At 48.4% G+C, this 27,978-nt stretch overlaps 1 protein-coding gene across 1 annotated transcript; it reads left to right on the top strand.

Moving 5' to 3' along the window:
- SPG7 (SPG7, paraplegin matrix AAA peptidase subunit) lies at positions 1-27,876 on the top strand. Its single transcript, XM_027646857.1, has 17 exons — positions 1-117; positions 1,421-1,523; positions 2,420-2,509; positions 5,534-5,784; positions 6,585-6,724; positions 8,902-9,004; positions 10,473-10,598; positions 10,867-11,029; positions 11,145-11,318; positions 15,781-15,905; positions 17,109-17,211; positions 18,428-18,538; positions 22,214-22,329; positions 23,582-23,738; positions 23,884-24,047; positions 24,783-24,860; positions 26,781-27,876. The coding sequence occupies exons 1-17, from the start codon at positions 1-3 to the stop codon at positions 26,988-26,990; spliced, it is 2,331 nt and encodes a 776-aa protein (XP_027502658.1). The 3' UTR covers positions 26,991-27,876.
- The last annotated feature ends 102 nt before the right edge of the window (positions 27,877-27,978 follow it).

The raw sequence follows: 27,978 nt of genomic DNA, 5'->3' as shown, positions 1-27,978 counted from the left end.
ATGACGCTGCTGCTGCGTCTGGGGCTGCTCCGCGGCCGCTGCAGCTGTTGGAGGCCGCCCGCCACCACCTGGGCCCGGCCTCGCGGCGGTGCCCTCGGCGGGGAACGCGGCCTGCAGGTAACGGGGCCTCACCGAGCACCGGGAGAGGAGGAGAATGGGGCGGGAGGGACGTTTGGCTGTTCGGGAGGGTCCTCAGGTTGTGCCATCCCGAAGGTCCGTCGTGTCAGCGCTGTTGGGCAGTGACTTGGGAAACACTGTGGGAACCATGGAATGGTTTGGGTTAGAAGAGACTTTAAAACCCGTCTCATTCCATCCCCTGCCATGGGCAGGGACACCTTCCACTAGACCAGGTTGCTCCAAACCCTATCCAGCCTGGCCTTGAACATTTCCAGGGATGGGGCAGTCACAGCTTCTCTGGGCAATCTGTGCCAGGGCCTCACCATCCTCACAGCCAAGAATTCCTTCCCAACATCTGATCTAACCCTGCCCTCTGGCAGCAGGAAGCCATTCCTCCTTTTCCTGTCACTCCAGGTCCTTGTCTAAAGTCCCTCTCCAGCTCTCTTGGAACCCCTTTAGGCACTGGAAGGGGCTTTCAGGTCTCCCTGGAGCCTTCTCTTCTCCAGGTAAACACCCCTAGCTCCATTCCCCGACCATCTAACGATATGGAGAGAAAGCAATGTGGGATATTGTTTCATGCCAGGTTTTTCTGGCATCAATTTAAATCTTAAGCTGTTCTGTTCTAGAGAGCGTCAATCCCAAGGTTGCCATCTTGCCCCAGCACAAGCTGGAAAAAAAGGGGAAAAACTGGTGAGGGGTTTCAGCCTGGTGTAGGAATTGGAACCTGTGCAGTCGAGGGGAAACAGGGAATCACATTGGAGAAGGGCCAGACTTTTATTCAGTGAGAGAATTACTAAATATTAGTTCAAATGTTCTTGAAGTTGCCTTTAAATGTGAATGTTCACTGCAGGATTCCTGTTGAGTTTCCTTCGGGGATACAGCTGTGCTGGCTTTGCTGTTGTACAGGAGGGTTAGAAATCCTTAAAATTTCCTTTTAAAAGTCCTTTTTTCCTTAAAAAACTTCCTCCTAAGGTAGGGAATCTTAACGTTTTAAGAACTGATTTTCAACATATCTTTAGAATGAAAAACAGAGATACAGGAAGACTAAATATTAAGTGTTATGAGGATGTGTTTCTGTTTATACCTGTGCTTTCTTTAAACCTGGGTTATAAACAACATCTCCAAAGTCATGTGGGGAGTGCACAGAACAACCAGGAGTCACATCCAGGGCTCCCAGCTGCTCTCCTGACACTCACCCACAACATCCCCGTGCTTAGGAATGTGAGTCTCAGGGAATACAGAGGTTGAGCCCTCACAGCACTGTGCCAATGGTTGTGTTGTTTTCCTTTCTCTCCTCCCTCAGACTCTCTTGGCACAAACACTTTCCCCCCCACGTCAAGGTCTTGGTGGAGTCTTGATGAAACAGCACTTAATCCGAGATCCAGTCAGACTTTGGAATCTCCTGGGTGAGTCTTGAGGAGGAGGAAGGGAAAAGGTCTGATTTGATAAGAGAACTGACCTTTCCTAACCTTCTCTCTGCCTTCCCAAAACTGCAGCAGAGCTGTTCTGTTCCTGGCCGTGGGAGCTGGGGGTTTTTGCAGGGATTTAGGGTTTGGTTTGGTGACAGGGATGAACAGTCCTTCCTACAGGGAGCTCAGGGGATTAAGGAAGCACTGGAGTCGTTAGACCTACAACTAATTTTAAATCTGCATATTTTAAAGTAGAGAATCTTTCTCTTCCTCATCAGCAAAGCCCCAGACAAAAACGTCTTCACTTTTGTCTGAAATCCCATTGGATGGCCTTGCTGGAAACCTTGGAATCATGGAATGGTTTGGGTTGGACGGGGCCTTAAATATCATATTCCAAACCCACTGCCATAGGCAGGAACACCTTCCACTACACCAGGTTGTTCCAAGCCCTGTCCACACTGGCCTCAGACACTTCCAGGGATGGGGCAGCCACAGCATTTCCTGAGCAACCTGATTTAACTCCAGTACCTGTTTTTCTAGTCCCTGGTATGGGGCTGTTCCTGTCTTCCCATTCCAGTGTTAGCCATGGTTCTGCCTTGGGAACTGTGTCCATTTTTCAGCACTAAAGCAATTTCTCCAAATTATTTCTACCATGCCATTAAAACAATCTCTGACCAAAAAGATTTTGTTTGTATTGTAAAAAATATATACGTTCTATAAGAAGGAGTCTCCCTCAAGTGAGGCTGTCCCAGTTCCTTGGCACACAAAGCTCTTTGCCTGGGGGAATGTGGAGCTTTGCCTCCTCTGCCTTTGGAGCTCACACGGATTTCTGCCATCCTCAGTCACCCTCTCACTGCCCTCAGCAGTAACCACTGACCTCTGCTTGCCTGCAGGTAGCACCTACTGGTTTACTACTTCCAGCTCTTGGAGGAGTAGCCAGAAGGATGGAGGATCCAAGAAGAAATCTCCACAGGAGGAGGATGGTATGTGTGTGCCAAAAAGATTTACCGAACCAAACTCTGTGTGTGTGAGGGGAAGGGGCAGACAGGGAGGGAGATCCACCTTCATGCTCCTACCTCTGGGTAGTTCCCTGTACCTGTAACTCACCACTTGTACAATCTGTGGCTAAGAGCAAGTTTGAAGGAGTATTTTGGCATAGATGATGGACTGTAAGATTTAAATCAGATCATAGAAGTTACAGAATCCTGGAATGGTTTGGATGGGAACGGACCTTAAAGCTCATCCAGTTCCAAACCCTGCTATGACTCCAGACCTTTGTACTTTGAGTTGGGAGGCACTCAATGTCATGCTTAAGTGACACAGGTTGTAATTGAATTTCATAATTTATTTTATAAACCTTTCCCTGGATATCATCACATGATGTGAGCAGTTGCCTTTTCCTTTGTTGTGCTTAATAGTCAAATCCTCTTGGACTTTTTACCTTTTAAGTGAGAGGTCAGTTGCTGCTGCTGACAGCCTGGCTGGTGTCACTACAGTGTCCTTAAGGCCACAGCAGTGGCTTTTCCTGCTTGATCATTTAACTGGGATGAAGTCTGCAGTGGGATGTGAGTGCAGGTATCATGGAGTCCTTGGGAAGGAAGTTGGAGTTTGTTGCCCTTGGTGTGCAAGGCCACAGAATGACTGAGCACAGCCCCTGGAGGTGTTGTAGCTGTTAAAATCAGTAAACAGCAACGCTCCATGTTCAGTGGCCTCTTTTCTCCTGTGATTAATGGATAGCCTGGCTTTGGGAGCAGGAATGCTGCCCCGTGTCTCCAGGGGAACACTTGTCTCTGCAGTAATTATTAAAAAGAACTCTTCAAACTGTCACCACAGCGCTTGCAAAGATTTTAATCAGCGAGTTCAGATTTGGGGTTAATGGCAAATCATTGCTTGGTGGAGGCTCGTGGAGACTCAAAAGCTGGAAGTATTCCCACAGCTGTTGCTTGCAAGTGTCACATCCAGTCACTGGGACTGATTTCCTGAATACTGTGGGGTGGCTTGTGGTACAGTGTGGATGTTGTGCTGTACAGACAGTCACACTTTACCTCAGCTGAGAAAGATTGATATTGTCCTTAATTAAATGCAGAGTTGAGGAAATCTTGGTGTTGCCTTCCAGCTTTCTAGAAATGGAGTTTTCCCCTGAAATTACTCAGCTGCAGGTTAAAGGTCCTAGACAAGTCTAATTCTTAGAAATAAGGGAAGTTGTGGCAGGATGTCTAATGGGCAGCTCTCTCCCTGGGGTGATGTTTTTGTGATTACACCCCCAGTTGTGTGTGTTTAGGGCAGGTTATGGGCCTCCACTTGGTCTGAAATGTAATACAGAAAAGTGCTTTAGCAGGAGTTGACTCTGACACCTCCAAGGAGCTTGCACAGCCATAGATGGACTTTTCCTGTCAGAACTCACTTTCCTGCAGTAGTTTCTTTTCTCTGTAGAATCTTTTTATTTAGAACTTGCTGAGCTTTTCAGGATGTTGCCCAGACTATTCCTCTATCATTCATAGATATAGATACATATACCTATCTCTATATATAAAAATTTTCTTTAATAAGACTGTCATGGATGTCATCCTGCAGCTTTGGGATGAATTCCTTAGTCCTAACAAAGCTGGATCCAGCAGATAACACAGAGTGAGGGGATGGCAGTGGAGAACAAAGGGGGTGGGCTGGACGCGGTGTCTGAGCTTGTCACAGTCTTCTGAAATGATGATTTCTCTGCCAAGTTGCTTTGTGTCTATTTAGGAACAGGCCTTTCCTTTCCAGCATGGAGCAGAGCTGGGAACCAGTGAAAAATGATGCTGTGCCTCTGAAGGACAGAGGACTTTTTTTAGCAGCTGCCTGGGTCATATGTTTGTCCCTGGGTTTTGTTGCCGCGTGCGTAGGGTCTAATTGGTGGCCAGTGATAAATGCTGGTGTCAGGACACTGGTTACGAATTTGCAAATAAATCGAATCTGGGCTGCAGCACTGGTGCATTAGAGCCCAGTGGCACAGAATTAATTTCTTTCTGGGTGTAGAAGGGTATTTATGTGTGCTGTGGTGGTGCTGCTGTTAAATTGTATATCAAGAGCAAGTACTAAATTATATATTGAGAACACTCATGTGACTGGAAAGAGGAGGAGATATTTGTTGTCATCTGAACAACTCAAATACTGACCAGCAGTGACATTGAACTGAGCTGTGGCAGTCCTTTACAGCCCATAGAATTGTAAATTTGCCTGTGCAGTGCAGAAAAAAAAAATGTTAGGAGACTGGAGAAAAGGTTTGGTGGCAATTAATTGAAGTAGAACATCCCTTTTTCTTGTGTCATTGCTTCAGTGTGGCACTAGTACAGTAAAGGCAGGGAAAGCATATCCAGTATGGGAATTTCTCTTGGGTGCAGATCCTTAATGTGGGCAAGTTATCAACCCCTTTGAAACATGAGGTGAGTTGTATAACATGGAGGAAAATCTGGGCAATTTGGTTAACAGGCAGATGGATTTGCAGTGTATTTGTGTCTTGTGCTACCTCACAGTCTTTGCAATTGCAGGTATTTCCTGAGGTAGGGGCAGTGGTGTTGGTGTCACAGTCCTGGTGCCAGCAGGTCATTGAATTGTGCTGTGGGATTTACCAGTGACACTGGGTTTACTCCTAATATTTCCCATTGGATACGTTGGCAACAGCCTGAGGACTGGGTGGTGTGGACCCATGTTATATAAAGTGGGTTATAATCATTCTGGAGTTTGATTTCTAACAACAGGAGTCCCCTGGCTTTATTTGACCCCCATCCATATGGGGCCAGGCAAGTGAGAGTCTCTCGTTTTGGACTGGAATGATATTTGGTGGGATTTTAGTGGGTTTGGTGCACTAGGACCATGTGAAGCCCAGTGCTGCAGGAGAAACCAAACATGCAACACAAAAACCCTGACAGGTTCCATTGTGTTAATCTTTGTCATTTAATTCTCTCTTCTTTGGATCAGAAAGCTTCACAATTACATGTTTATCTTTTTTCCTCTGGATCTTTCTTCTTAAGAGGAGGAGAAACGCAGGAGAAGGGAAAATCAGATGCACCTGGAACGTCTGCGGGCACTGCTCGTCCTCACCTTCATCGTGCTGATGCTTCGGTTCCTGGTCAGCGAGAACAGGGAAGGCACCAACATCTCCTGGAACTACTTTGTGAATGAGATGTTGGCCAAGGGGGAGGTGCAGAGGATCGAGGTGGTGCCGGAGAGTGACATCGTAGAGATCTACCTGCACCCAGGAGGAACTCCCCATGGACAAGTTGTGAGTGACTTTTGTACACAAATTTGCTCTTCTCTGATTCTTTCTTTCTTGTATTTGAAGTTCAGGGGACTTCTGTTACTCATATCAACCTGGAAATTAGGACTTTTAGTTCAAACTGTAAAAATAATCAACAATGGTCTGGGAAAAAAATATTTTGTATGTATAAAAAGCTGGAAAATTCAATAGTTTTTTCAGTCAGATATAGGAGAACATGTCCAGGAGATTGTAAACTCTTATTACTGGATCTTCTTTCGAAAGTTTTCTCCTATTTGGATTTTAGTTTTGAGTGTTCTGTCAAACTCCATCAGCCTTCCTTCCTAAACCTTCCAAAATGGAAACAAAGCAAAGTTTGATCCTGTGTTTACATCCAGGAGTTACCACTAAGAATTGTTAAAAACTGGCTTGAGACATTAAAATACTGAAATGGAATCACGGAATCACAGAATGGTTTGGGTCGGAAAGGACGTTAAAGATCATCCAGTTCCACCCCCTGCCATGGTCAGGGAACCAGAACAGGGAACTGGTTTTGGATACATCTTATTTCCTTTGCACCTCCTTGTTTATAAAGAGCTGAGGCTTAGCTCCTGACTTTTATGCTTTCATAAGGTGCTGGAAAGACCAGAGGGTTCCTAAATTCGTTTGGAGTCCTCTGCTCATGAGTTCATAGGTGCAGGATCAAAGGGTGTAGCATAAAGATAATTTTTCCCTGACCTGTCAGTGCTGTGCACCTCTGCTCCTTGCTTATGTATTTATACCTAATAAAAAGTACTGACCTGCTGCTCTGGCCTGCCTGTCCCCAGAACGTGACCCTGCTGTACACCATGCGTGTGGCAAACATCGACAAATTCGAGGAGAAGCTGAGAGCTGTGGAGGATGAGCTGAATATTGATGAGAGAGAGAGAATCCCCATTTCCTACAAACACCCTGGCTTTTATGGAAAGTATGACATGAATTTGTCCTTACTGTTGATCCTGTGTTGGTGACAACATCCCTCGCTTGGAGGGGAAAGTCACTTTCAGCTTAATGTCGTGTAAATATAGAGCAAAAATGTGGGCTTGGATTTGGAGCATTTAATGAATATTTCTGAAAGATAAGGTGCTCTAGATGTACCTTAGTGTTTCCAAAATGAGGGTCCCAGGAAGGTGTCTGGATTTGCAGGATGCAGCAGACATATTTTGGGTTAGAGTCACCAAGGATTCTTGCCCAGCTGAGCACTTTTTGTCCTTATAATCAATTATTCAAGTACAGAGTGTGATTAAAAAATCCTGACACAAGTGATGTTACATCCTGGTCTGTGCAGAAGGCTAGGGGTGCACTGAAATGCTTCCAGGGAGGCCTGTGGTGGTTCAGACTGTAAAATTAAACAGTTCTGGCCTGTTTGTCCCAGAGCTGCAGGTCTGAGCACAGCCTACTCTGGTGCCACGTGCTGGGTGGAGCAGCTTTGGTGCCAGCACACCAAACCTCAGTGAGAGGAGCTCTTCTGCTAAACTTACAGCCCTTCCTGCTGCCCAAACCAAGAGCATTTGCTTTCAAAAAAATGCTCAGTACTTTTAATTCTGAAATAAACTGTTAAGAGCAAGAAGAGTGAATAGCAGATCTCACCTGCTGAAGTGGCCTGGTCACCTGCTTCTGCAGCAGGCAGAGTGTGTCACATGCTGTTAGTAGCTCAGAGGATTTGGACATGGCGATTTTCCCTCTGGAGATGGCCAGTGTATGTAATTCCTCCTCCCAGGCATCTTGCCAAAGTATGAAGCAATGTCATGTTTGTGTGTGAGTGGATACCTGGGCTGGATTTTGTCTGGTACTTGTCCTCTGATCAACATTTGCACATTTTTAATATATAGTTTATATGACAATAAGCTTTTTTAATTGATCGTGCAGTACAAGCCCTTTAGTTCAAACTGAGAACTTGCTGATTTTTTCAGACTTGTGTGTAGCAGGAAGAGAGGACTGTACAGACAATCAGCCACCAACACAAGCTGTTTCCCTGCCCCTCAAAAGAGATTTAAAAAAAAATTTTTAAGGGTTGTGATGAGGTGTGAAGTCTCTCAGGAGACCTGATGAATGTCTGGAGAATTCAGAGTCAGTCTGGAGTTTGAATGTGTGAGGTGCAGAGCCCTTGGACTCAGCTCACTCTGCAGTGTGGGTGCTCAGGGTGTTTCAGAATTAATCCTGTTTGCAGAGCAGACAAACTGAAGGTGACTTTCAGGTTTCAGTGTTACCTTTGGATTTCTCACTGAGCAGAAACAAATGCAGCTGGGTATAGAGCTCCTTCTGGTCCCTTGCTTCAGTAAATCGTTCCTCTGTGAGAGGCGGCACACGCGCTCCTGGTGTAAAGATAAGGCACAGAAGTCTGGAGAGGGTGGATGATTTCACAGGCATGTGGAGCAGAACAGGGGCCCACCAGTTTCAACCTGTCATCTGACATGGGATCATTTTTCATGCTCTTGGGGCATCCTTTGTTTAGAGCTTAAAAAATATTTATCCTCAACATGTTTGTCCTGTAACTGTGTTAGACTGGAGTGTCATCTCTGCTCCTCATCTCCCTCCTAATGTCATGGGTATTCCAAAGGATCCGGAAAATTGACAGTGTTGGTTCTGGAGCAATTCTTTGTGCCGTAAAGGACTCCCGAGAGATTCGACCAGGGAGGACAGGGCAGGCTCTTAATGGGAGACCAAGCCTGGAATTTCTGCCAGTGTGGGATTAAGTGAGTTGGGATCTCCCTAGTGTTACCAGACACAGGTCTTCTGCAGCGAGCTCCCTTTGGATGCACTGCCAGCCCCACTGGATTCTGCTCTGGGTGTGACCTGACTGCCTGAAGGTCCTGTTTGTTTTAGAAGTAGAAATGCCTCTGAAGGGGATGGTGAGGTTGAATTCCTTCCACAGCTGTAGGCAGTGTTTGCCAGTGTCCTCTGCTTAACTTGTCAGGTTATGTAATAGTTGGGGTTTGGGGTTTTGTGTATCTGTATAAAAGCCTGTAAAAGTTCCATTTTCTTAGTTGTGTCTGCTCGTAGCCTAAATGCCAGGACCTTTAAACACTGAAAATAGCCATGTTAGGGAACATTGACCAGGTTGTGTCTGAATACTTCAGTTTGTACCTGTCTTTGTCCTTCTAGTGATGTCCTTTCCCTGATAGTGACATTGGTGGCCGTGTCCATGCTGTGGAGCATCTTCCGCCTCTTCAGGGTGGCGAGTCGGGCCGGAGGGTTCAACGCCTTCGTGAGTAGCCTGGATTTTGAGGATGTTTTGCAGCCTGTGGGTAGTCCTGGCTTCTGCTGGGCTACCTCCTCCCCTTTTTCCCAGCAAAGTCAGTGCAGGATAAGGGTGAACTGGTGCCCAAGACTCTCCAGTCTTGCCACATCTTGCATCCTGTGCTGATCATCTCCCTGGCTGGTACTTTAACTGGCCTTAGCTGAGATCTGTTCCCTTCCCAAAGGCAGGAAGGGCTGAGCTCAGGGAATTTCAGTCCAGTTTGCTGTTTTCAAAGCTTGCTAATGAGCTGCAGCTGCAGATGGTGTTTTTCACTGGGCCCTGCCAACATGCCTCCCATACAGCCAGAAGTAGGAATTGCTGCTTTCTGCAAAATGAGTTCTCAATTTATAAAATATGTTCAGATTCTGGAGTTCATTATGTGTTGGCCTGTTCCGCTCCTGCCGCATGTCTCGCTTGCAACATCAGGCAAACCTCCTCCTCCCCTCTCCCACTCTGGCCTGGATCAGCTGATGAAAGTGCAGGAGTCAGCCTGGGGTGCTCTGCCACTGACCACAGGGACTGGGGATGAAAACACAGTGAATTCAACCCCTTGTTGGATTTCCCACTCAGTCTCCTCCGCAATTCTCTTTGGCTTTTAAATCCTCTTTGAACAAAAGGATGCAGCTGCTCTCAGAAAGAGTATTTCAAAGAAGTGTTGAGTAATGAGGCCTTGAGGACTGGTTTGTGTCCTTGTCTAAGTGGGGACAGCCAGGCCCCAAGTTTAACTCTTTGGGCATTTCAGAGGCCTCAGAAGCTGTAAACTTTCTTGTGAAAGAAAAAGCCTGTTTTGGGTAGAACATGCTGAGCAGTTACGAGTAGGATGTTTAACTGAATTCTTGGTTTGACTCTCACTGTGGCTTCACATGCACCAGGGGACGGAAACGTGGTGGCTGTTCAGTTTGAGAACCTCTAATTCTGGCCTGGGGTTTGTTCAGCAGAAACCAGCAGCAGCATCAGAGAGCAGTGCAAAATGTCTGTTTCTATGCATTTGTAAGAAATTATTAGTAATTATTTACCACTGACAGTTATTTACCATCAACACATATTCCTGAAAGCTCTATCTGTCCCATGTGGTATTAAGAGCATTTAGAAATCAGGGAGAAGATCCTGAGTAAGGTCTGGATGCATGCTTTTAAGAAGTATCCCTGCCTGGTCTACATGGAGTTTGAGTTGGATTGTGTTGGGACTGTTACTGCGGATTTATTCTGTCACTTCCCAACGTGGATAAATGAAGTTTGAGTCAGCAATCCATCTGGGAAGTGTCTTCAGAGCAGAACTAGTGAAACACCAGTGCTTTGGTGGGCACTTCAGTGGTGTTTTGGAGGGACAGCTCATACCTGGGCTGTGCTGGGCTGGCTATCTCTCAAAATATAGCAAACAGCCTTTTTGCAGACTGTTGTCCAAGTTTTTTCAGTCCTTGTGCTGCCTTCCACAGAACCAGCTGAAGATGGCTCGTTTCACCATTGTGGATGGGAAATCTGGAAAAGGGATTGGCTTCAAGGATGTAGCAGGAATGCATGAGGCAAAAATGGAAGTCAAGGAATTTGTGGACTATTTAAAGGTATATAAAAGTAGAACAAAATAAGTGTATTCTGGGATAAGTGGCTGATCTGGGGAGGAGGAGGTGTTCTGCTCTTCATTCTTCGTGATTCTGGGCAGCCTCTCATGAAATAAGCTCTGTATTTCCAGTTCCCATGCAGATGGAGCTGCTGCCATTGGCAACTCAGAGCTGCCCAGGCTGAAAACAGTCTCAGGAAGCTCTGGGAGGCCACACTGTGGTGCAGGTGCAGTGGGAGCTGTGGGTCTGACCCGCTGTTTTTTCTTTCCAGAATCCTGATCGCTACCTCCAGCTCGGGGCCAAGGTGCCCAAGGGCGCCCTGTTACTGGGCCCGCCGGGCTGTGGGAAGACACTGCTGGCCAAGGCTGTGGCTACGGAAGCCCAGGTGCCGTTTTTGGCCATGGCAGGCTCCGAGTTTGTGGAGGTGATTGGAGGTAAGGCCCTCTGAGGATCGAGGGGAGCTCACTTGCTCCGTTGTGCAGTCGGAGCTCGCCGGCCTTGCTGACAGGTTTAGGTACAAGGTTTCTCTGTCCCTGCCCTGCCCTGCAGGTCTGGGGGCCGCGCGGGTGCGGAGCCTGTTCCGGGAGGCGCAGGCTCGTGCCCCCTGCATCGTCTACATCGACGAGATTGACGCCGTGGGCAAGAAGCGTTCCACCAACGTGTCTGGCTTTGCCAATGCTGAGGAGGAGCAGACCTTAAACCAGCTGCTGGTGGAAATGGATGGTCAGTGTTTCTCCCTGCCCCTGTCTCCTCAGAGATCCAAGCTATGGCCTGTTTAGCTTTATCCTGCTTGTACGTGCTTGGCCTCTCCAGCAAGTGTTCTCTTGCTGAAGTCTGAACCAGTGTGAGCCCATGTACCCCATCACTAGTCTCTGGTTCTGAAGGCACTGGAGTATATCCTCTCCAGCTGTCCCTTTGGTAGACAGGACTGCTCTGGAGCTGGGGGTGCCTGAGAAAGTGACTGGGCTCAGGACAGATCATGGAACCCCAGAATGGTTTGGGTGGGAAGGGATCATAAAGCTCATCTCATTCCACCCCCTGCCATAGGCCAGGACACCTTCCACTAGACCAGGTTGCTCCAAGTCCCATCCAACCTGGCCTTGAACACTTCCAGGGATGAGGAGTACACAACCTCAGCCTCTGGGCAACAGATCTTGAAGTGTGTGCTGTGATCGTGTTGTGGAGAAAACCCCATTGAAATCTAGACATTTACACAGGCTTTTAAGGGTTTGGGGCTAAATCTAGTAAATTTCAAAACCCTGGAGTTTAGGTCCAGTTGGCCATTAATGTCATTGGATATTTGCTATGTTCTGTCTGAGACAGTTTAAAACCTGTCAGGGTTTAGAGTTCAGTTGTCCCAGAGGGACATAGGTGATGGAATATATCCATTCTCCTGTCCTTTGCCATATGTTTATGTTATCTGCCTGACCACAGGCTCCTTAAACTGAGAAAGAGAAGCTTTGCAAACAAGTCCTGGTTGATGCCACACTCGTGTAGTTTCTGGCTGTTCTGCATCCGGGATTGGCCCTTTGCTGAAACACTTTTACACAAAGAATGATCTTTTGGCTCTGCTTAGTTCTGACTCTGAGCCTGCAGCACTGACCAACTGCAGTGTTTCTGTTGCTAAATCTTATTATTGCAGACCAGGGTAAGGAATAACCCACCACCTGCATGTCCATCAGGGAGTGTTTGTTTCACTGGATCTGTGACTCATAACTTGACTGTCACATTGTCTCATCACACTCTTCATGTGAAAAATTAAAAGCAGTTGTGCTTCAGAAGCATCCTCAGACCCGAGTTACAACTGCTGGCTCTGTACTGAGTGTTTGCAGTGAAGTAGATGGTCTGGACAGCAAAGGCCAGTGGTGACACAGAACAGCAATCCTGGCTTGGGTGGGTCTTTCTCCCCTGACAGTTGTAGGATGAGCTGGCACCTGAATTAAAGGAAGCCTGCATGTCTGTTCAGGAATATGCAGTCAGTGCATTCCACATCTCTGTCCTAAAAATGAAAATGTCTGATTTCCATCAGTCTGTAAAAATTAGGTGTGGTTTCTGGAGTGTTTTCTTGGTGAGTCTCAATGCAGAAACGAGGGTACAGCTCCACTGGAAATTGAGTTTAGAAGGTAAATATTATCCTCAATGTGTGCTTTGTAGTCCCTTGTTTGCTCTGTGCTGCCTGGTTTATTTTTAAATTTATATTATCTCATTCTTTATTCGTGTCTCACACAGATCATGTACTGAGTCTCTCATTTTGCTCACTGCTTTATCAAACACACCCTGAAAAACCAGCCCAAGGAGTTGACACTGTCAAACAGGAGACAGCTGGCAAGGATGTCAGCCTGGTAGTGGGAACATGGGATCAGCAGGGATCCTGGCACGTGGCACTGAAGTGTTACCTAATGGAGCATGTCACCTAAAGCAACACTGAAGTGCCACATGCACCATGGCAAAACAGTTCTCAGGTTTATAGTGAATAAGGTTTTTAGGAAGGGAACAGTTCTGTCCCAGCACAGGTGGGAGGAGTGGTGAGTGTTTGCAAGGAAGCCTTGAGATGGAACATTTGAGAGCCTTGGTTTAGCTGTGTTGAGCTTAAATTGAGGGTTGAAGGCAAAGAAACACCATAGACCCGAGTTGGGTGTTAACTGGAGAAAAAAATCATGCACAAAAGCAGATTTGTGAGTCACCAGTAATTGCTGTATTTGTGTGATTGAATGAGATTCCTCAGAGGGAAGGAAGAGAGAGAAGAGGAGGGTCAGGGCTGTATGGAACCTTCTGTAAGGAGTGAGTGTGCAGGTTGGAACTGGGTCATGCTGGTGTGCAGATTTCGGAGTAACCATAGTACTCTTCCTTCATCGGCCTGGGTTTTCTTCCCTCTGTCTTACTCTGTGTTTGGGAAGCACTGGGAGTCTGGTGGGAGAAGGGGAGGCACTGGAGGGAGCCTCTCTACAAAAGCTGTTTGTAGGAGCAGAGTGACGCATGAGCTCCGGGCTCTGTCAGAGCAGGTGCCTGGTTTGAATAGTGAATCTCCCTCACAAATCGCAGACAAGCGGAAGAGGGATGTGACCCAAATCTCTGCTCTGTTCTGGATGCTTTGAGAGGAGCTTTGCCAGTCCTGGGCTGAGCTGGGGGGTGTGAATGAGATGCAGGACAGTTTTTGGTAGCAACTCTTCACCTGGAGCCCTCAAACAAGACCTGTCCCAAGCTGTGCCATATGCAGCCCTCAGGCTTCCCTTGGGAAGGGGCCCCTCCTGCTGCTCCCAGGTGATGTCCAAAGACTTTTGGACAAATGGCTGGAGGGTGACACAGTGCGACACTGCAGGTGAGGGGCCCAGCAAACAGTGTGCTGGTCACTGTGGAGCACAGCACTTGGCAGCTCAAGTGGACCCTTTTCCCTTTCCCTTCTGAAATGGTTCATTTGTGACCCTGACAGGAACTCTCTCTTCAGGCTGTGTTTTCAGAGCTGTTCCTCACTTTTTGATATGATGAGGTGTTGTTTTTGTAGCCTGTTCCTTTGGCTGATCTTTGCCTGTGATGTTCCAGGTGATGTTGCATAGGGAACAGTGACATGAATTGGAGGCTGTGGCTGTGGATTTCTTGGAGCAGTGTTTCTCACTGCTGGGATACAGGCTTGGGAACAAGTGGGGCAGAAGCTGATGTGAGGAGGACGCTCACAGTGCTTCTGGTTTTTAATTTGCTCTAATAGTCAGGCCTATTTTAAGAGAGTCTCCCCAGCTGCGAGGCAGATAATGCACTGTGCCATCTAATCCTGCTGTGGAATAAAGCCTGCCATTCCTAGATTGCCCGTCAGGCTCTGCTTGTTTATCCCACTCTAGAGTGCAGTGAGATACACATCTCAGGGATGCTTGGCTTCATCCTCTCCAGCAGCTTGTTTAGGCAGGAACCTGCAGAGAGGGAGCACTGGGTCTGCTGCAGCACAGGCTGGCACAGCCAGTCCCCTGCCTCACCTGGAACCTGGGTCTGAGCTCTCGCACGCTGACACATTTGGCAGCTCTTCTGGTGGAGCTGAGAGCTGAAAGCAGCCCAGCTTACGTGCACAGAGCTGCCTCTCCACAGTGTGGGACTTGGCAGGGAGGGAAGCACATGGGACTGTCATGTCCTTTCCCTGGGAAGGCTGCTTGTGCCAGGGCTGGGGAATGTGCTGGAAGCAGGTGACTCATGCCCAGGGGCCTGCAGGCACCTGGTGGAATGTAATAAATAACAGTGTGGGGCAGTGATTCAACATGAGCTCTGGCTCCCCACCCAGCAGCACAATGCCTGCCCCTCTGCCCTCTTCCAGCTGCCAGTGCTCTGCCTTCCCAGGAAGCCCTGTCTGCCTTGGATGCCTCCACTGAGGCTGCTCTCAGGCAGCCTGTAAATCCTGATGCTCCCTTGTTTAAGGCCTGGAGTCAAAACTTGCTCTGACTGTGGCTTGACCAAATTCTGTGCTGATAATCACTGCAGAGCTCTTAGGTTGTGGTTTGTCTCTGTGGTGCAGGTTCTGCAGGGCTGGCCTGTGCAGTGCCCTGCATTGTGCCTGGGTGCCTGCAGAGGGTAAGAGATGAGTGGACTGGCAAAGATCATCTTGTGCTGTAACATCTTGTGCTCCTTGTTGAAGGCAAAGCCATGTTTTCTCTGCATTAACCTGAGCGAGTAAAGGTCCCTCCCCTGGTGATCCTGGTGGCCTGTCTGTGACTGAAGACTGAAAGTAAATAAAAACTGTAAGGGTTTTCCATGGGAAGGAAAAGCTGTTTCAGCTAGGATATGCTGCTTGTACAGCCTGGAGCAAAAGGAGCAGGAAGTGACTTAACCTGTGGGTGAGAAGGCATCTGTGGACTTGTCAGGATAGAGAGATTCTGTTCTGTGTTCTAGTTGGGGCAGTTCCCAAATGTGACAAAAAGGGAAGGGAAATAGAACTTCTAAGCCAGGGTTCAGTAAGTAAATTAAAAGGGGATTTCAGAGTATCCCTGATGGCCAGAGACTGTCCTGGGTGATCTGGGTGGTTCCTTCCTGTCTTTGCTCTGAGTTGAAGGGGACATTCTTGGCCCCAGCTGCCCCAAAGGCTGCTCTGAACACCTGTGCTAAAGCTGTGCAAACTCTGCCTCTGGCCTGCCTAGCCCACTGTGTGCCTGCAGTGCAGTCTGAAGTGGGAAAAACCTTCCCCTCTATTTTTCCTTGGCTTTGGCAGGGATGGGGACCACAGATCACGTCATAGTGCTGGCTTCCACCAACCGCGCCGACGTCCTGGACAATGCTCTGATGAGACCTGGGAGGCTGGACAGGCACATCTTCATTGACCTCCCAACACTCCAGGTATGTTCCACCAGCTGCCCTGTCCTTCCCCAAACCCTGATGACTGAGGTGTCCCAGTCCTTGCTGGTGACTCACAGGCCTGGCAAAGGCTGAGCTTGGAGGAAATGGAGATGTTGAGCTTCTCTTTGCCTTTATTCTTGTTTCTGTGCTTTAAGTCAAGGGTTTGTCATGCTAATGCAGTTGCCTGTTTCTCTGAAGTGACAGTTCACTGGTTTGGAGCATCTCTGCTCTGGTAGAGCTTGGCTTTGAATTCTTCTGTGATGTTCCCTTTGCCATGCAGATGCTGAACTGTGTTTGTGTCTTCTCTCCAGGAAATTGTGAAGCACCTAATTGGCAATTGGCTGTTGTGAGAGTTTAAATTGTCATGTGCCTTGAGCACCATTTGTTCTGTAGGTTTATGGTCCTCCCTATCCTTGTAAGGCTCCTCATTTTCCTTTAGTCAGCCTGTTAAGTGACTTTCTCCTTCTGAATGCTTTTTAAATCCATTTACTAGGAGTTTTCCATGTCTGCTGTGTTGACATTTGTAGCAGAGTTCTGGGAATGGACTCAGCTGCAGTGAGGATCTGTGTGCTCTGCCAGCACAGGCTCTTCCTCTCCCATCTGTGCTTCACTGTCCTCTGCAGAGCTTTCAGTGAAAATACCTTAAATGCCTGATAGAGTCTGGCCCCCGGAAGCCTGAACTGTGCAGCTGCCCTGAAGGAGGAAGGGGAAAAACCCTGGCAACTGAGCCCATTGTTTGAGTCAGGATCTCCTGGACCAGCTGAATGAGTCACTTGGTGGCTGCTCGCCAGGCATCTCACCCCCACCTCCGTCTGGGAAATGGGTGCAGGCTGAGGAGCTGTGCATGGGGTGTGCAGTTTGTGGTTTGTACAGGAGCAGGTCGAGGCAGTCAGAGTTCCTTCCTGCAAGAGCTTTTATGGTGAGGGAAAAGTTGAGACAGATCAGAGTGAAAGTGTAGACGGGAGAGCGGCCCTGAGAGAGAAAGCAGTGACTCAGGCACAGCCTCCTGCATCTGCTGAGAATTTGAGAGCTGGGTGTTTATCAGGGCTTCTGGTGCACTGGAAGCTGCACAGACAGCCCTGCCCTCTGCTGGCACTGTTGCTGTCCCCTTGCCAGAGCCCTGCTCCCTGCCGTGGGCAGCGTGTGTGAAGTTGCTGTGCTGTGGCCCCCTGGCTGGGCTCAGAGATTGTGTGTTCTTTACAGGAGAGGAAGGAGATCTTTGAGCATCACCTGAAGGGCCTCAAGCTGATCCAGGACGGCAGTTTCTACTCACAGCACCTGGCTGAGCTCACCCCAGGTTTCAGCGGTACGACCTGACCTCAGGAGTGCAGCTCCTGCTCCAGCTCTGCGGCTCAGGCTGCAGCTCCTGCAGGGTGTGGGTTTAACAGGGTGTTTTGGGCAAAAAGGGCTTTTTTCTCCATTTCTGTGGAACTACTGGGAACCTGACTAGCTCCCTTCTGAGCTCTGATGAGCAGTTGTTCATGACTGTTTTCAGTCTTCTGAAATTTCTTGGACTAGCAGGGGCGTGGGGTGTAGGGAAAATGTGCTTTTATAATGCCCAGGTTTCTAATTCATAAGGGGAGGGTGCTCATGCTCCAGTCCAAGCTGTTGTTGAGGATGAGGTGTTGCACTTCAGGGTGTTAAGTTAATGGAACTGTAGAATATGCTGAGTTGGAAGGGACCCATCAGGACCATTGAGTCCAACTCCTGACCGTTCACAGGACACCCCAAAATCCCACCCGGTCCCTGAGAGCATTGTCCAAACACTCCTTGAACTCAGGCTTGGGGCTGTGACCACTACCCTGGGGAACTTTTTCCATGCCTCCTGACCACCCTTTGGGTGAAAACCTTTTCCTGATATCCAGCCTTACCCTCCCCTGACTTGGCTTCATGCTTTTTAAATTGATTTATGGTACCAGGAAAGCAATGGGAGGAATGAGTAGGAATTATTTTGCTGGTCAGAGTAGAAATTGAACAGCTCTGCCTGGCTCCTGCCTCAAGCCTGCTTCCAGGGTGTGTCCCTGGGAGCTTGAAACAGTGCTGAGCAAGAGGCTCCAGAGTTCCTGTTTATGTGGAGTTCCTGGAATATCCTTCCTGGGTTTTCCCTCTCATAGGCCCCAGCACTCTGTCTCTCTGTGACTTCTCTGAGCAGCCCCCCACCACCAAACCCACCCACACAAACTCGGAACAGATGTTCCTTCTCTTGGCTCCAAGGCTGAGCAGAGCAGCAGCCTGTGCCAGCCCACTGCCCACACCATCCCTGTCCCTGGGAGCCAGCCTTGGCCTCAGCCTGCTCCTGGATTGCTGAGCTCTGTGTGGTATCAGCATTCCTTGCCAAGGCAGTTGTATTGTTCAAATCCAACATAAACACCATGGACTAGGCTCTCTGTTCCCAAGGAACAAAAAGCACAGGCTGTTTGGCTTCCTTAGGTCTTTCTCCAGATTTGTTCTTGCCCATTCTGTCCTCTGAATTCTCTGTCACACACAAATCCAGTGTAATTCCTGTAAACTCATGTCTGCAGGAGCTGACATAGCGAATATCTGTAACGAAGCTGCTCTTCACGCTGCCAGGGAAGGGCACAAATCCATCGACACCTCCAACTTTGAGTATGCTGTGGAGAGAGTCATTGCAGGTGAGAGATCCACCCCTTTCCTAGAATCATGGAATGGTTTGGGTGGGAAGGGACCTTAGAGATCATTTCGTTCCACTCCCTGCCATGAGCAGGTTGCTCTAGCCCAGGTTGCTCGAAGCCCCATCCAACCTGGCCTTGGACACCTCCAGGGATGGGGCAGCCACAGCTTCTCTGGGCAGCCTGTGCCAGTGCAGCAGCATTTCTGTTGTTGCCTCTGGAGTCTGTTCCACTTGAGAGAAGGCTCAGGTGAGGGGGTTACATTCCAGATGGGTCCTAACTGTGGTCTGGCCTGAAACTCTTCAATGCCAGTCACAGAAAGTTCTCTGAAGAAGACCCCAAATGGATCCATCTTCCTGATTCTGTGGGAGCCTCAACCCATAGCTTAGGGAAAATGGCCAGTGACAAAATAATAAAGAGGGGAATTCAAGTCTGTGTGGCTTTTTCATTTTAAAAGCTTGGGGATTTTTGTGGGTAATTTTTTTAAAAAGAATAAAAGTGGCAGTATGTCTGAGCTTCTCTTGCTTTTCTGGACACCTGCTACATAAACATGAATAGCAAATAGGCTTTGCATCCTCAACAGCAAGAAATTAGAGATTTTTCTTTCTGGCCTCCAAGCCCAGGCTTTGATGAATTGGCAGAATAAACGGCAAGACAGTGGAGCACTGTTCTCCCTCTGAGAACATCCTGTGGCCTTTCTCTGCCACTTGTGCCATTGCCAGGAGAGGAACCTCTGGAGATTTCCCTGTAGCAGTGTATTGTAAGGAAGGGAAAAGAGTTCCCACAACTCTTGACTTCACCTGAGGGATTTGAATGTGGTGGGTTTCGGGCTGAACTGCCCTGGAGCCAGGCTGTGGTTTTCATAAGCAGACACTGAACTGCTTCCAGGCTGCAGTGTCATTCCTGGGGCAGCTGGGCACACAGACTGCCATTCTGTGCTTTTCTAGTGGAGCATGTGGAACAGGATATTTGTGCTGGGTCATTTATTTCCTGATCCTGGAATTGAGGCCTGAGCGTTTGCTTTATCAGAAAATGCCTGAAGAGTTCCTAGTTTTTTGAGAAATTCCTGAAAGTTTCACCTGTCTCTGAAAAACAAAACCCTTGGAGTGCTTTGGGTAAAAACAGGAATCCCAGCCTGTACTCAGCAGCTCCCAGGAGTGGACAGTGAGACAACTGGAGTTGTAACACAGAAATTCTCATCAAGCCACAGCGAAGGTCATAGAATCACAGAATGGTTTGGGTTGGAAGGGACCTTAAAGCTCGTTTCATTCCACCCCCTGCCATGAGCAGGGATACCTTTGACTAGACCAGACTGCTCCAAGCCCTGTCCAACCTGGTCCTGAACACTTCCAGGGATGGGGCAGCCACAGCTTCTCTGGGCAACCTGTACCAGGGCCTTACCACTCATTTTTCCCTAATATCCCATCTAAAACTCCTCTCATTGAGTTGGAAACCATTCCCCCTTGTCCTGACACCACTTTCTCTTGTAAAGATGTGCTTTACTTTCCCATCTGCAGGAGTGAAAGCATCAGACCTGTAGGGATTCACTTGGCTTTTCTTTCTGAATTCCAGCCTTGCCTTAGTTTCCCACACTTGGAAGATAAAGCAAAAAGCAAGGAAGGCTAGAGGGGATGGCAGCAGAAGGAATCCCTGGGATTCGTGTGGTGGGGCATTGCAGGACATGGGCTTTGGCAGTTTCGAGCTGCCTGGCCTCACTCAGGCTCTGGGGTGTGTAAGAGGCCACAGAGTCTTTTTGTTGCTTAATCAGATTCTCTCATATTACCAGGACTGGCTATTTTTTGTAGACTGAGTCTAAAAGACCCCAGACAACCCCCCAGGCTCCTCTATTAAGTGTACCCTTGCCATGTTGTAGGAATGCTGCTGGGTTTCACAATCTAGAGGGCATTTCAGTTCCTATAAAAGCTTTTCTTGAAAGAAAGAAAGAAGATATTACTGTGCTTTCCATTAGGAGCTTCTGGTTTTAATAACAGTGGAGTGGAATCAAAAGGGAACTTTGTAAGTCCAGAGGCCCTGTCAGCCTTAAAGCTTTGTGTTGCTGTAAGGGAGGAGCAAGAACTTCTCTCTGTGGTAGTTCCCATTGTGTTTTTAGTTTGGGAACAGAAAGCAGTTAGTCAGGTCTCCTGGGAGTGAGGGAAGGAACCTGAGGAGCACACAGAGGCTTTTAGGGCTTGGCATTAGAGGATGGAGCCTATTTTCTTGGAGAGGTTTGTGTAAGGCCAGTAGAGATGCACCAGCATTGCTTTCTGGGTGCTTTGTCTCATAAATGTGATAAGTACAGGCTTTCAGGGAACTTTCCTTACTGGAGATTACTTTATGTAGGAAAAGCAATAATCTTTGTAGGCACACTGTGTGCTGTTGTCTCTCCCAGTCCCTCCCTCAGTGGGCTGACGTGGGAATGCTTCCAGAATTTTTTAAGTGTGTGTGTGTGTATGTATATATATATAAATTTAGAGAGAGTAAAGATGCATCTTTGTGTGGAAAGAGCCATACAGGGCCATGCTCACACACTGCTAAAGGCAGGGTAGGGACTGACTGCTGCAAATCAAGGCAGTAGCAATTAATCTGCTGTTCCATTGTGCCTTGCAGGGCACAGCAGCTTCCAGGGTCCCTGAGCAGTAATTTTACAAGATCTGCCACAGTAATTTTGCTGTTTCCTTGTTTAATAAAGCCATTGACTTTGTTTAAAAATTCATGTTAATAGAATGCTGTTTTCCAAGACATGAAGCAAGCTTTGTACAATACTGCTCCTGACTGCTTGCCCTCCCCTCTGCTGCTCCGGGCTCTGTGTGGGGACACTGGCCTGGAAGTCCTAGGATCTTTCTGCATCCAGCATTCTGAACTGTATGTTCTATACAGTGCCTGACACACTGTGTGTTCTGTACTTATTTTTCCTTCGTGCCAGAAGTTCTACTTCCATTCACCTTTCTTTTTTTAATCCTTTTTGGACTTGCTCTGCCAACTTGGAAAATAGACACTTTCAAAAATCACCTTTCTGAAGGAAGGATTAAGTGTGAGATATGGCTTCATTTGCTAGTTCTCAGGAGCCTGGGAATAAGCTCATACAGAGCATGCCATGTGTAATCAGAGACATTTCCAGGCTCTGGGGAAGGATTTCTGTATCTACTCTTGGTCTTTTGCTGATTTGAACACTCTTAATGCACAATTTTCTAAACTGGGACTTCATATATATAATGCAACATTTCTCTTATATTCTGCCTAAGGGACTGAAGACAGCAAAATCAGTGTGAGACTCATTCTGGGTTTTGTTATTGGGGTTTTTTTGTGTTGTTTTGGGTTTTTTCCAAGAAAAAGAGTAAGCTGCCTTGTTGCAGATCTGTCCTTGGGAACAGGACCGAGCTTCGCGTTCTTGAGCTGTGATCGAATCAAATGTCAAATCATTTATCTAATGATTAAATCTGTTGTAAGGAGGAGAAGGGGGAAAATTTCTGCCAGTGTTTTCAAGCAGTTCCAAGCATGGATTGCTTTCCACTTCCAAGCTTGTAATTAAAGGGGGTTTGCTTCCCCTCCCTCGCCAAGTTCAGCACAAATTGTTCAGCTACAGGCTGTGTGAGCTTGTGCACTGAGCTGGACCAGGTTATGCCCTGCTGGTTACACCTGTTTCTGATACCTTATCAAATCCTGGTCTGTGTCCTACAGGCACTGCCAAAAGAAGTAAGATCTTGTCACCAGAAGAGAGGAAGGTTGTAGCATTCCATGAATCCGGTCACGCGCTGGTTGGGTGGCTGCTGGAGCACACCGAGGCTGTCATGAAGGTACTTCCACTGCCAGGAGGGGTGTGATGAACTGGTCACTGGGACAGAAGGGAGCCCTGAGGGCTTCCACTGCCCCAGATTACTTTGTGGTACTTGTGTTTAATTCTACTGTGTTACCCCAACAGTGATACTGCAGCAAAATAGATGGCAAATAGAGAATCACAGAATTAATTAATCCAGCACTGCCAAGCCCACCATTAAACCAGGAGAGCTTCAGGTTGCATATTAGGAATAATTTCTTCACTGGAAGGGTGGTTAAGCATTGGAACAGGCTCCCCAGGGAAGTGTTGGAGTCACCATCCCTGGAAGTGTTCAAAAACAGTTGGGCATGGCACTTCACACAGTGGTTGTGGGCTGGTAAAGGTTGGAATTGAGGATCTTGGAGGGCTTTTCCAACCTTAATGATTCTGTGATTCTGTAAACCATGTCCCTAGATTTTGCTGTAGAGAATCCAGTATTAGGCTCCACTGATGATAGTGCTGGTGCAAAGCTGATTAACCAGCTATAGGAGAAGCTTTGCAGTTAAAAATTAGAAGCAACTGTCTCCTGGTGCTGCTGCTCAGTCATGCACTTCCAGGCTGCTCCATATGTGATCCCTCACCCAGCACATTTCAGCCAGCAAAGCTCCCATTGCAGGAATTGCTCTGGTTCCGCTGGGGAGCTGTGTTTTTCAGACTGGGAGGTTCTCTGCCTGAAGCCCTTCTCTGCAGGGAAAGGCCTCTTTGGCACCCCAGGGTGTGATCCATGCACATCTCCTCCAAAAGCCCGAATGCTGGGATGGGGTTGGGGAGTGGAATGACAAGGGTGACAGTTCCTTGGCTGACTACCAGCAGCGCATTCACTCTGAATGACCCATTGTGTAAGCAGAACTGGTGTTAATTACTCTCGCTTAATGGGTGGGAGAAATGGTTGTTATTTTTCTGAAGACTTTCTTTTTGCAGGTAGTCACAGGGATTCTGGAGCAGAATCAATGAACTCTGGCTTATACGCTCCAAAGCAACTCCTAAATCTCAGGATTTCTCTGGCTTCCTCTTAAGGATAATTTCCTTTGCATTTCTTAAGCAGAAAGTGTGTGCAGGCAGAGCCTTCTGTGCAGGAATCGGGACACACTGTGGTCCTCAGCCATGTCCCTGTAGGCCAGCCTGTCCATAGCTATGGACAAACTTCCCTGGGAGTGTAGGGGCCCTCCCTGTGCTGTTGCAGTGGGGAGCTGTGTTGTTCCATGAGCTGAGGGAGCTGCTCTGTGTCGCAGGTGTCCATAGCCCCTCGGACAAATGCGGCACTGGGGTTCGCGCAGATCCTGCCCAGGGAGCAGTACCTGTTCACCAAGGAGCAGCTGATGGAGAGGATGTGTATGGCACTGGGGGGCAGAGTGGCTGAGGCCATCACCTTTAACAAGGTCACCACAGGTGAGGAACCAGAGCCTGGCAAGGGCAGGTGGAGGTCCAGGGTGCTCTGAGCACAGGACAGAGGTTTCCTGTGCTGGGAAGAAGAAATGCCAAATGGTGTATTTTGGTCCTTGGCAAACGCTGTGTGTGTGTCTGTCCTGCTCAGGAGCACAGGATGACCTGAAGAAGGTGACCAAGATCGCCTACTCCATGGTGAAGCAGTATGGGATGGTGCCCAGCATCGGGCAGCTCTCCTTCCCTGACCTGGAGAGTGCCCCTGGGATTGGCCGACGCCCCTTCAGCCAGGGCCTCCAGCAAATGATGGACCATGTAAGGCCACCCTGGGTTAAATGGTTCTTTTTGTTTCTTGCTTTCTGCAGTTCAGTGAAACAATGCAAGTGACTTACACCCAAACAATTTGCATTCTGCTGTAGTAGTGGATTTCAACAGGTGAGCACTTACTTGATGTGTGGCTGTGTAAGGGCTTTGCCTTGAGGCCTTAGGAACAGGCAGAATCCCACCTGGATGTGAGTTCAGCCCAGTAACTTGTGCTATGCAGTACTTAGATGGCAAGAAAGCTGTGTGTTACAGTCTCAGCTGCACAGTGTAAATGTCTGCAATTCCTACATCAGATCTAACAAAAATGACGATTGGACTGACTGCAAATCAGCCTGTTTTGACAGGAAATTGGGCCTCAATGCTGGGAAAAAAAACATTGTTTTCATTGAAAAATCAAAAAGCTGGAAACAAAAAAGCTCTTGTTTGAGGCACTGTGGTTGTGCTTCCCTGGGATTTGTGCTGAGCTGCACCTTTAGCTCCTGGGCAGCCTTAATCTGCATTTTCCATCAGCTACAACTGCCCTGAAGAGCTGTGCTAGGGCAGCAGTTCACTGCCCCTTATCACCAGCACTCCTTGGGCCTTTTTCCAGTTTATCCATAGTTTTTGTGGATGGGAACCATGTTCTGGCTCAGTTTGCAAATTCCATCCCTCAGAGCTCTCCTTGTTTAGCCACACGTTGTGTTTGTTGCCACCTACACCCCAAATCTCTCTTCTTGTTTCTTCCAGGAAGCCAAAGTCCTAGTGGCTCAGGCTTACAGGCGGACGGAAAAGCTCTTACTGGAGAACAGGGACAAGCTGCAAACAGTGAGTTGGATTGTGTGGGATTTTGTGTGTTGTTTTGGGTTTTTTCTACTGGTGGTTTTTGCTTTGCTGCTTTTTGTGCTCTGTAGCTCAGCTGTTGCAATGTCTCTCTCCTAGAAAGTCTCGTAGTGGGAGTGTTGGGAACAAGTGACTGTTTACTGTGGATCCCCCGGATTCAGAGCAGGCACGGGGAGGAATGTGTGCCTTTCCCAGCACTGAGTAGCTGCCTCCTCACACCAGCTGGTGTTTGCAGGGTAGAGGAGGGGGAGTGCTTCATGCAAGTGATCAAAGCTGGAATTTATGTCCCTCACCTGCACTTCTCTGCTTGCCTCTTGGCAGTGGAATTTCCTGGAGAGCAGACAGTGACTGATTTTGGGGAAGCCAAGCCAGCAATCGGGTGGACACTTTCTGGCTTTGGTGAAGGAATAGGGGACCTGTCACCTTGGCTGATTTGGGGCTGGTTCCTGCTTTCTGGTGACTCCAGGCAGTTTTCACCTCCCTGATACCTGATAAAACCTCCTTGGTGCATCCTCCTTGACACCTGATACACCAAGGAATCCTCATTGCAAAAGTAGAGCTTTGCCTCCTCCGCTTTGTATCCTGATAGTCCCTAACCAGTCTCCTACCCTGGCACATCCCCACCCATGCCAGGAGCTGTGTGCCCATTGGTTTGGGCTGAGCCACACTAGAGTTACAGCACCCTGTGTATCTCCTTAACCTCCCTTCAGAAATCCAGTCCATGACATCCAAAATGACCAGGATCAACTTAGTGTTGCATATTTTGCAAATCAAGCAATTATTTTCCTTAAATCTTCTTTTTAAACAAACGAGAATAACAACAACAACCCCTTCAGCTCCACAGTGTCAGGCCTCTGGTGATACAGAGACAGCTCGGTCCCCAGGCCAGTGCCCTGGCAGCTCTGGAGCAGGGATCCTCAGGGATGTCTCTGCAGGCTCCTCTGTCCTGCTGCTGCCATCTAACAGCAGCCAGATGTTTGCTGGAGGCTCAGCTCAGAAAAACTTTAAAGTGAAGCCAAAGTATCTCCAGAGTCAATGTTTCAGTTGCCAGAGCCTCCTGTCTGGTCAGCAGGATTGAGCAGTTCCATGCTGGACAAGCCACCTGCTGCTCCAGAGGGGTGGTGCTGCTGCCAGAGGGGCTGTAGAATTCCACTTCTTTGGAGAGGAACTCATGCTGACCCCCAGCCCATGGCTGCAGGAACAGGCAGCTCTTTGTTAGCACTGTGTGTGCAGGGAGGGCTGTGGGCCTGCCCGAGGTCTCACTGCTGCTGCTTTGGCTCCTGGGCAGGGCCACAGGTGCAGTGACAGTGGCAGGAGGGACACTTCTCTCATTGTTCTTGGAGCTCTCATTCCCATTCCCAAGAGCTTGCTTTGTTGCCTGCAGTCACGCTGTGCGTTCCTGGCCAAACACGCTCCTGGGAACAGTGCCGGAGCCTGGAGAACTTTGTCCTGGCTCCAGTGGCTTTGGGGTCATCCCATCTAGGGGGGGACAGCTGGAGTCTGCTCCTGACTCCTGAAAGTTGGAGAGTTTCACCTTATTTGGAAAAAATAAAGCCTCTAAGTTTTCAAGTTCTGTCATTTATCACGTGTCCTAACCCTATCAGTCCTGTCTCAGCAGAGAACTGATGAGAAAGCTGTCTGAAAATCTCCAATTCTGAAGAAATAATCAACTGTTTTTAAAATGACATTGTTCTCTCTGCAATGCAGAACCATGTGGATCCTAGCAGAGAACTAGGAGTCACTGGATAGGCCACTGACCCAAGGAAACGTACTTTCATAAAACCAATCTGCACCCCATGCTCTGGGCAGGCGTTGGGATCTGAGTTGAGCTGGCAGAGTTCAGACCAGCTCAGACGGGCAGTTTGGAGCCCCTGTTCCTCACAGTGCCTCATTTCTCCTTTCCAGCTGTCCAGTGCCCTCCTGGAGAAGGAAGTGATCAACTATGATGACATTGAGGCCCTGATCGGGCCCCCTCCCCACGGTCCCAAGAAGATGATCGCCCCTCAGAGCTGGCTGCAGGCAGAGAGGGACAAACAGGACATCAGGGAGGAGGAGACACCCCCCCAGCCACCACACTCCGAGGAGGAGGAGGAACCACGCCTGAGACCAGTCTGAAGCCCACTCCTATGTGGAATGGGAGGCTTCTTTGGAACACAGACCCTTTCCCTTCTCAGCTCCAGAGTCAAAGACGCTGACCAGGGAATTGCTGTGCTGCTGTTACCCCAAAATTAAGGGATGGCTACATTTGCATCTTGCTTTATCCTGCAGGAATGAGAACTCCTCAGGAGTTCAGAATTGATTCCCAGCAGGGTGGTGGTGATTAGGAGTTGGGTAAGTCTGATCTGCTGTGAAGGTTTCTGGTACACAGGAGCAGGGTACATGTGCTTAGGGATGAAAGATCCTATGTAAGCCAGCTCTGGCTGTGCTGTGTGCCATGGCAGGAGGGCAGGCCTGTGCCCTGGGTGCCAGCCTGGGGAAACTGAGCTGAGCTGAGCAGCTCTTGTGTAACCTTTGAGCATCTTTGCTGTGAACACAACACAGTAACAGCCTTGGCTGGAATAAACTGCCCACAATGTGCCTCCGTGTGTGTAGAATGTGTCAGGCTGGGGGGATGTTCTGGCACATATGAAGCTCATTAGAGCTGTGGAGTTGTACAGAACAAGGGCTTCCTTCTCCCTGTTCAATAATTTATATCCAGTTTTTATAGCAAGCGTTTCCTAAGCAGAGATTAAGGAAAATCTGTGTGCAGAGCTCAGTAGTGGGACATGAGAAACCAGCAGTGCAGAGAGTGATTCCAAGTACATGTGGGAAAACTGTTTTGAACCGCTGGTTCAGAGCTGGAGAGGTGCTCTTGGAAATCCAGCAAAAGCAGGTGTGTACATGTGTTGGGAATCCTCAGGAAAAGCTACTCCATCCTTGTGGCTCTTGCAAAACAGGCCCTGCTGACAGGGCTGTCTGGTGTTCATCAGGGAAAGCATTAAAGTGATTGTTGCTGCCTGGAGTGCCCTGGCTGGCTTAATATTTTGGGAAGGATTATTGTCTGGAGTTATTCCATGGGGGCTGTCTGTGACCTTGAAGACCCCAGCCCAAGCCTGGGCTCTGA

The sequence above is a fragment of the Corapipo altera genome, unplaced genomic scaffold, assembly GCF_003945725.1.
Source record: "Corapipo altera isolate COAL_440 unplaced genomic scaffold, ASM394572v1 62, whole genome shotgun sequence".
In the NCBI taxonomy this organism is placed as follows: domain Eukaryota; kingdom Metazoa; phylum Chordata; class Aves; order Passeriformes; family Pipridae; genus Corapipo; species Corapipo altera.
This window is presented reverse-complemented; position numbering and strand designations above follow the sequence as displayed.

Bases quoted from the DNA above. Each gene is read 5' to 3' on its own strand.
- SPG7 (XM_027646857.1), top strand. From the start codon at position 1: ATGACGCTGCTGCTGCGTCTGGGGCTGCTCCGCGGCCGCTGCAGCTGT. The intron at 5,785-6,584 runs GTGAGTGACTTT...GCCTGTCCCCAG, and splicing joins GAACTCCCCATGGACAAGTT to AACGTGACCCTGCTGTACAC. The intron at 11,319-15,780 runs GTCAGTGTTTCT...TGGCTTTGGCAG, and splicing joins GCTGCTGGTGGAAATGGATG to GGATGGGGACCACAGATCAC.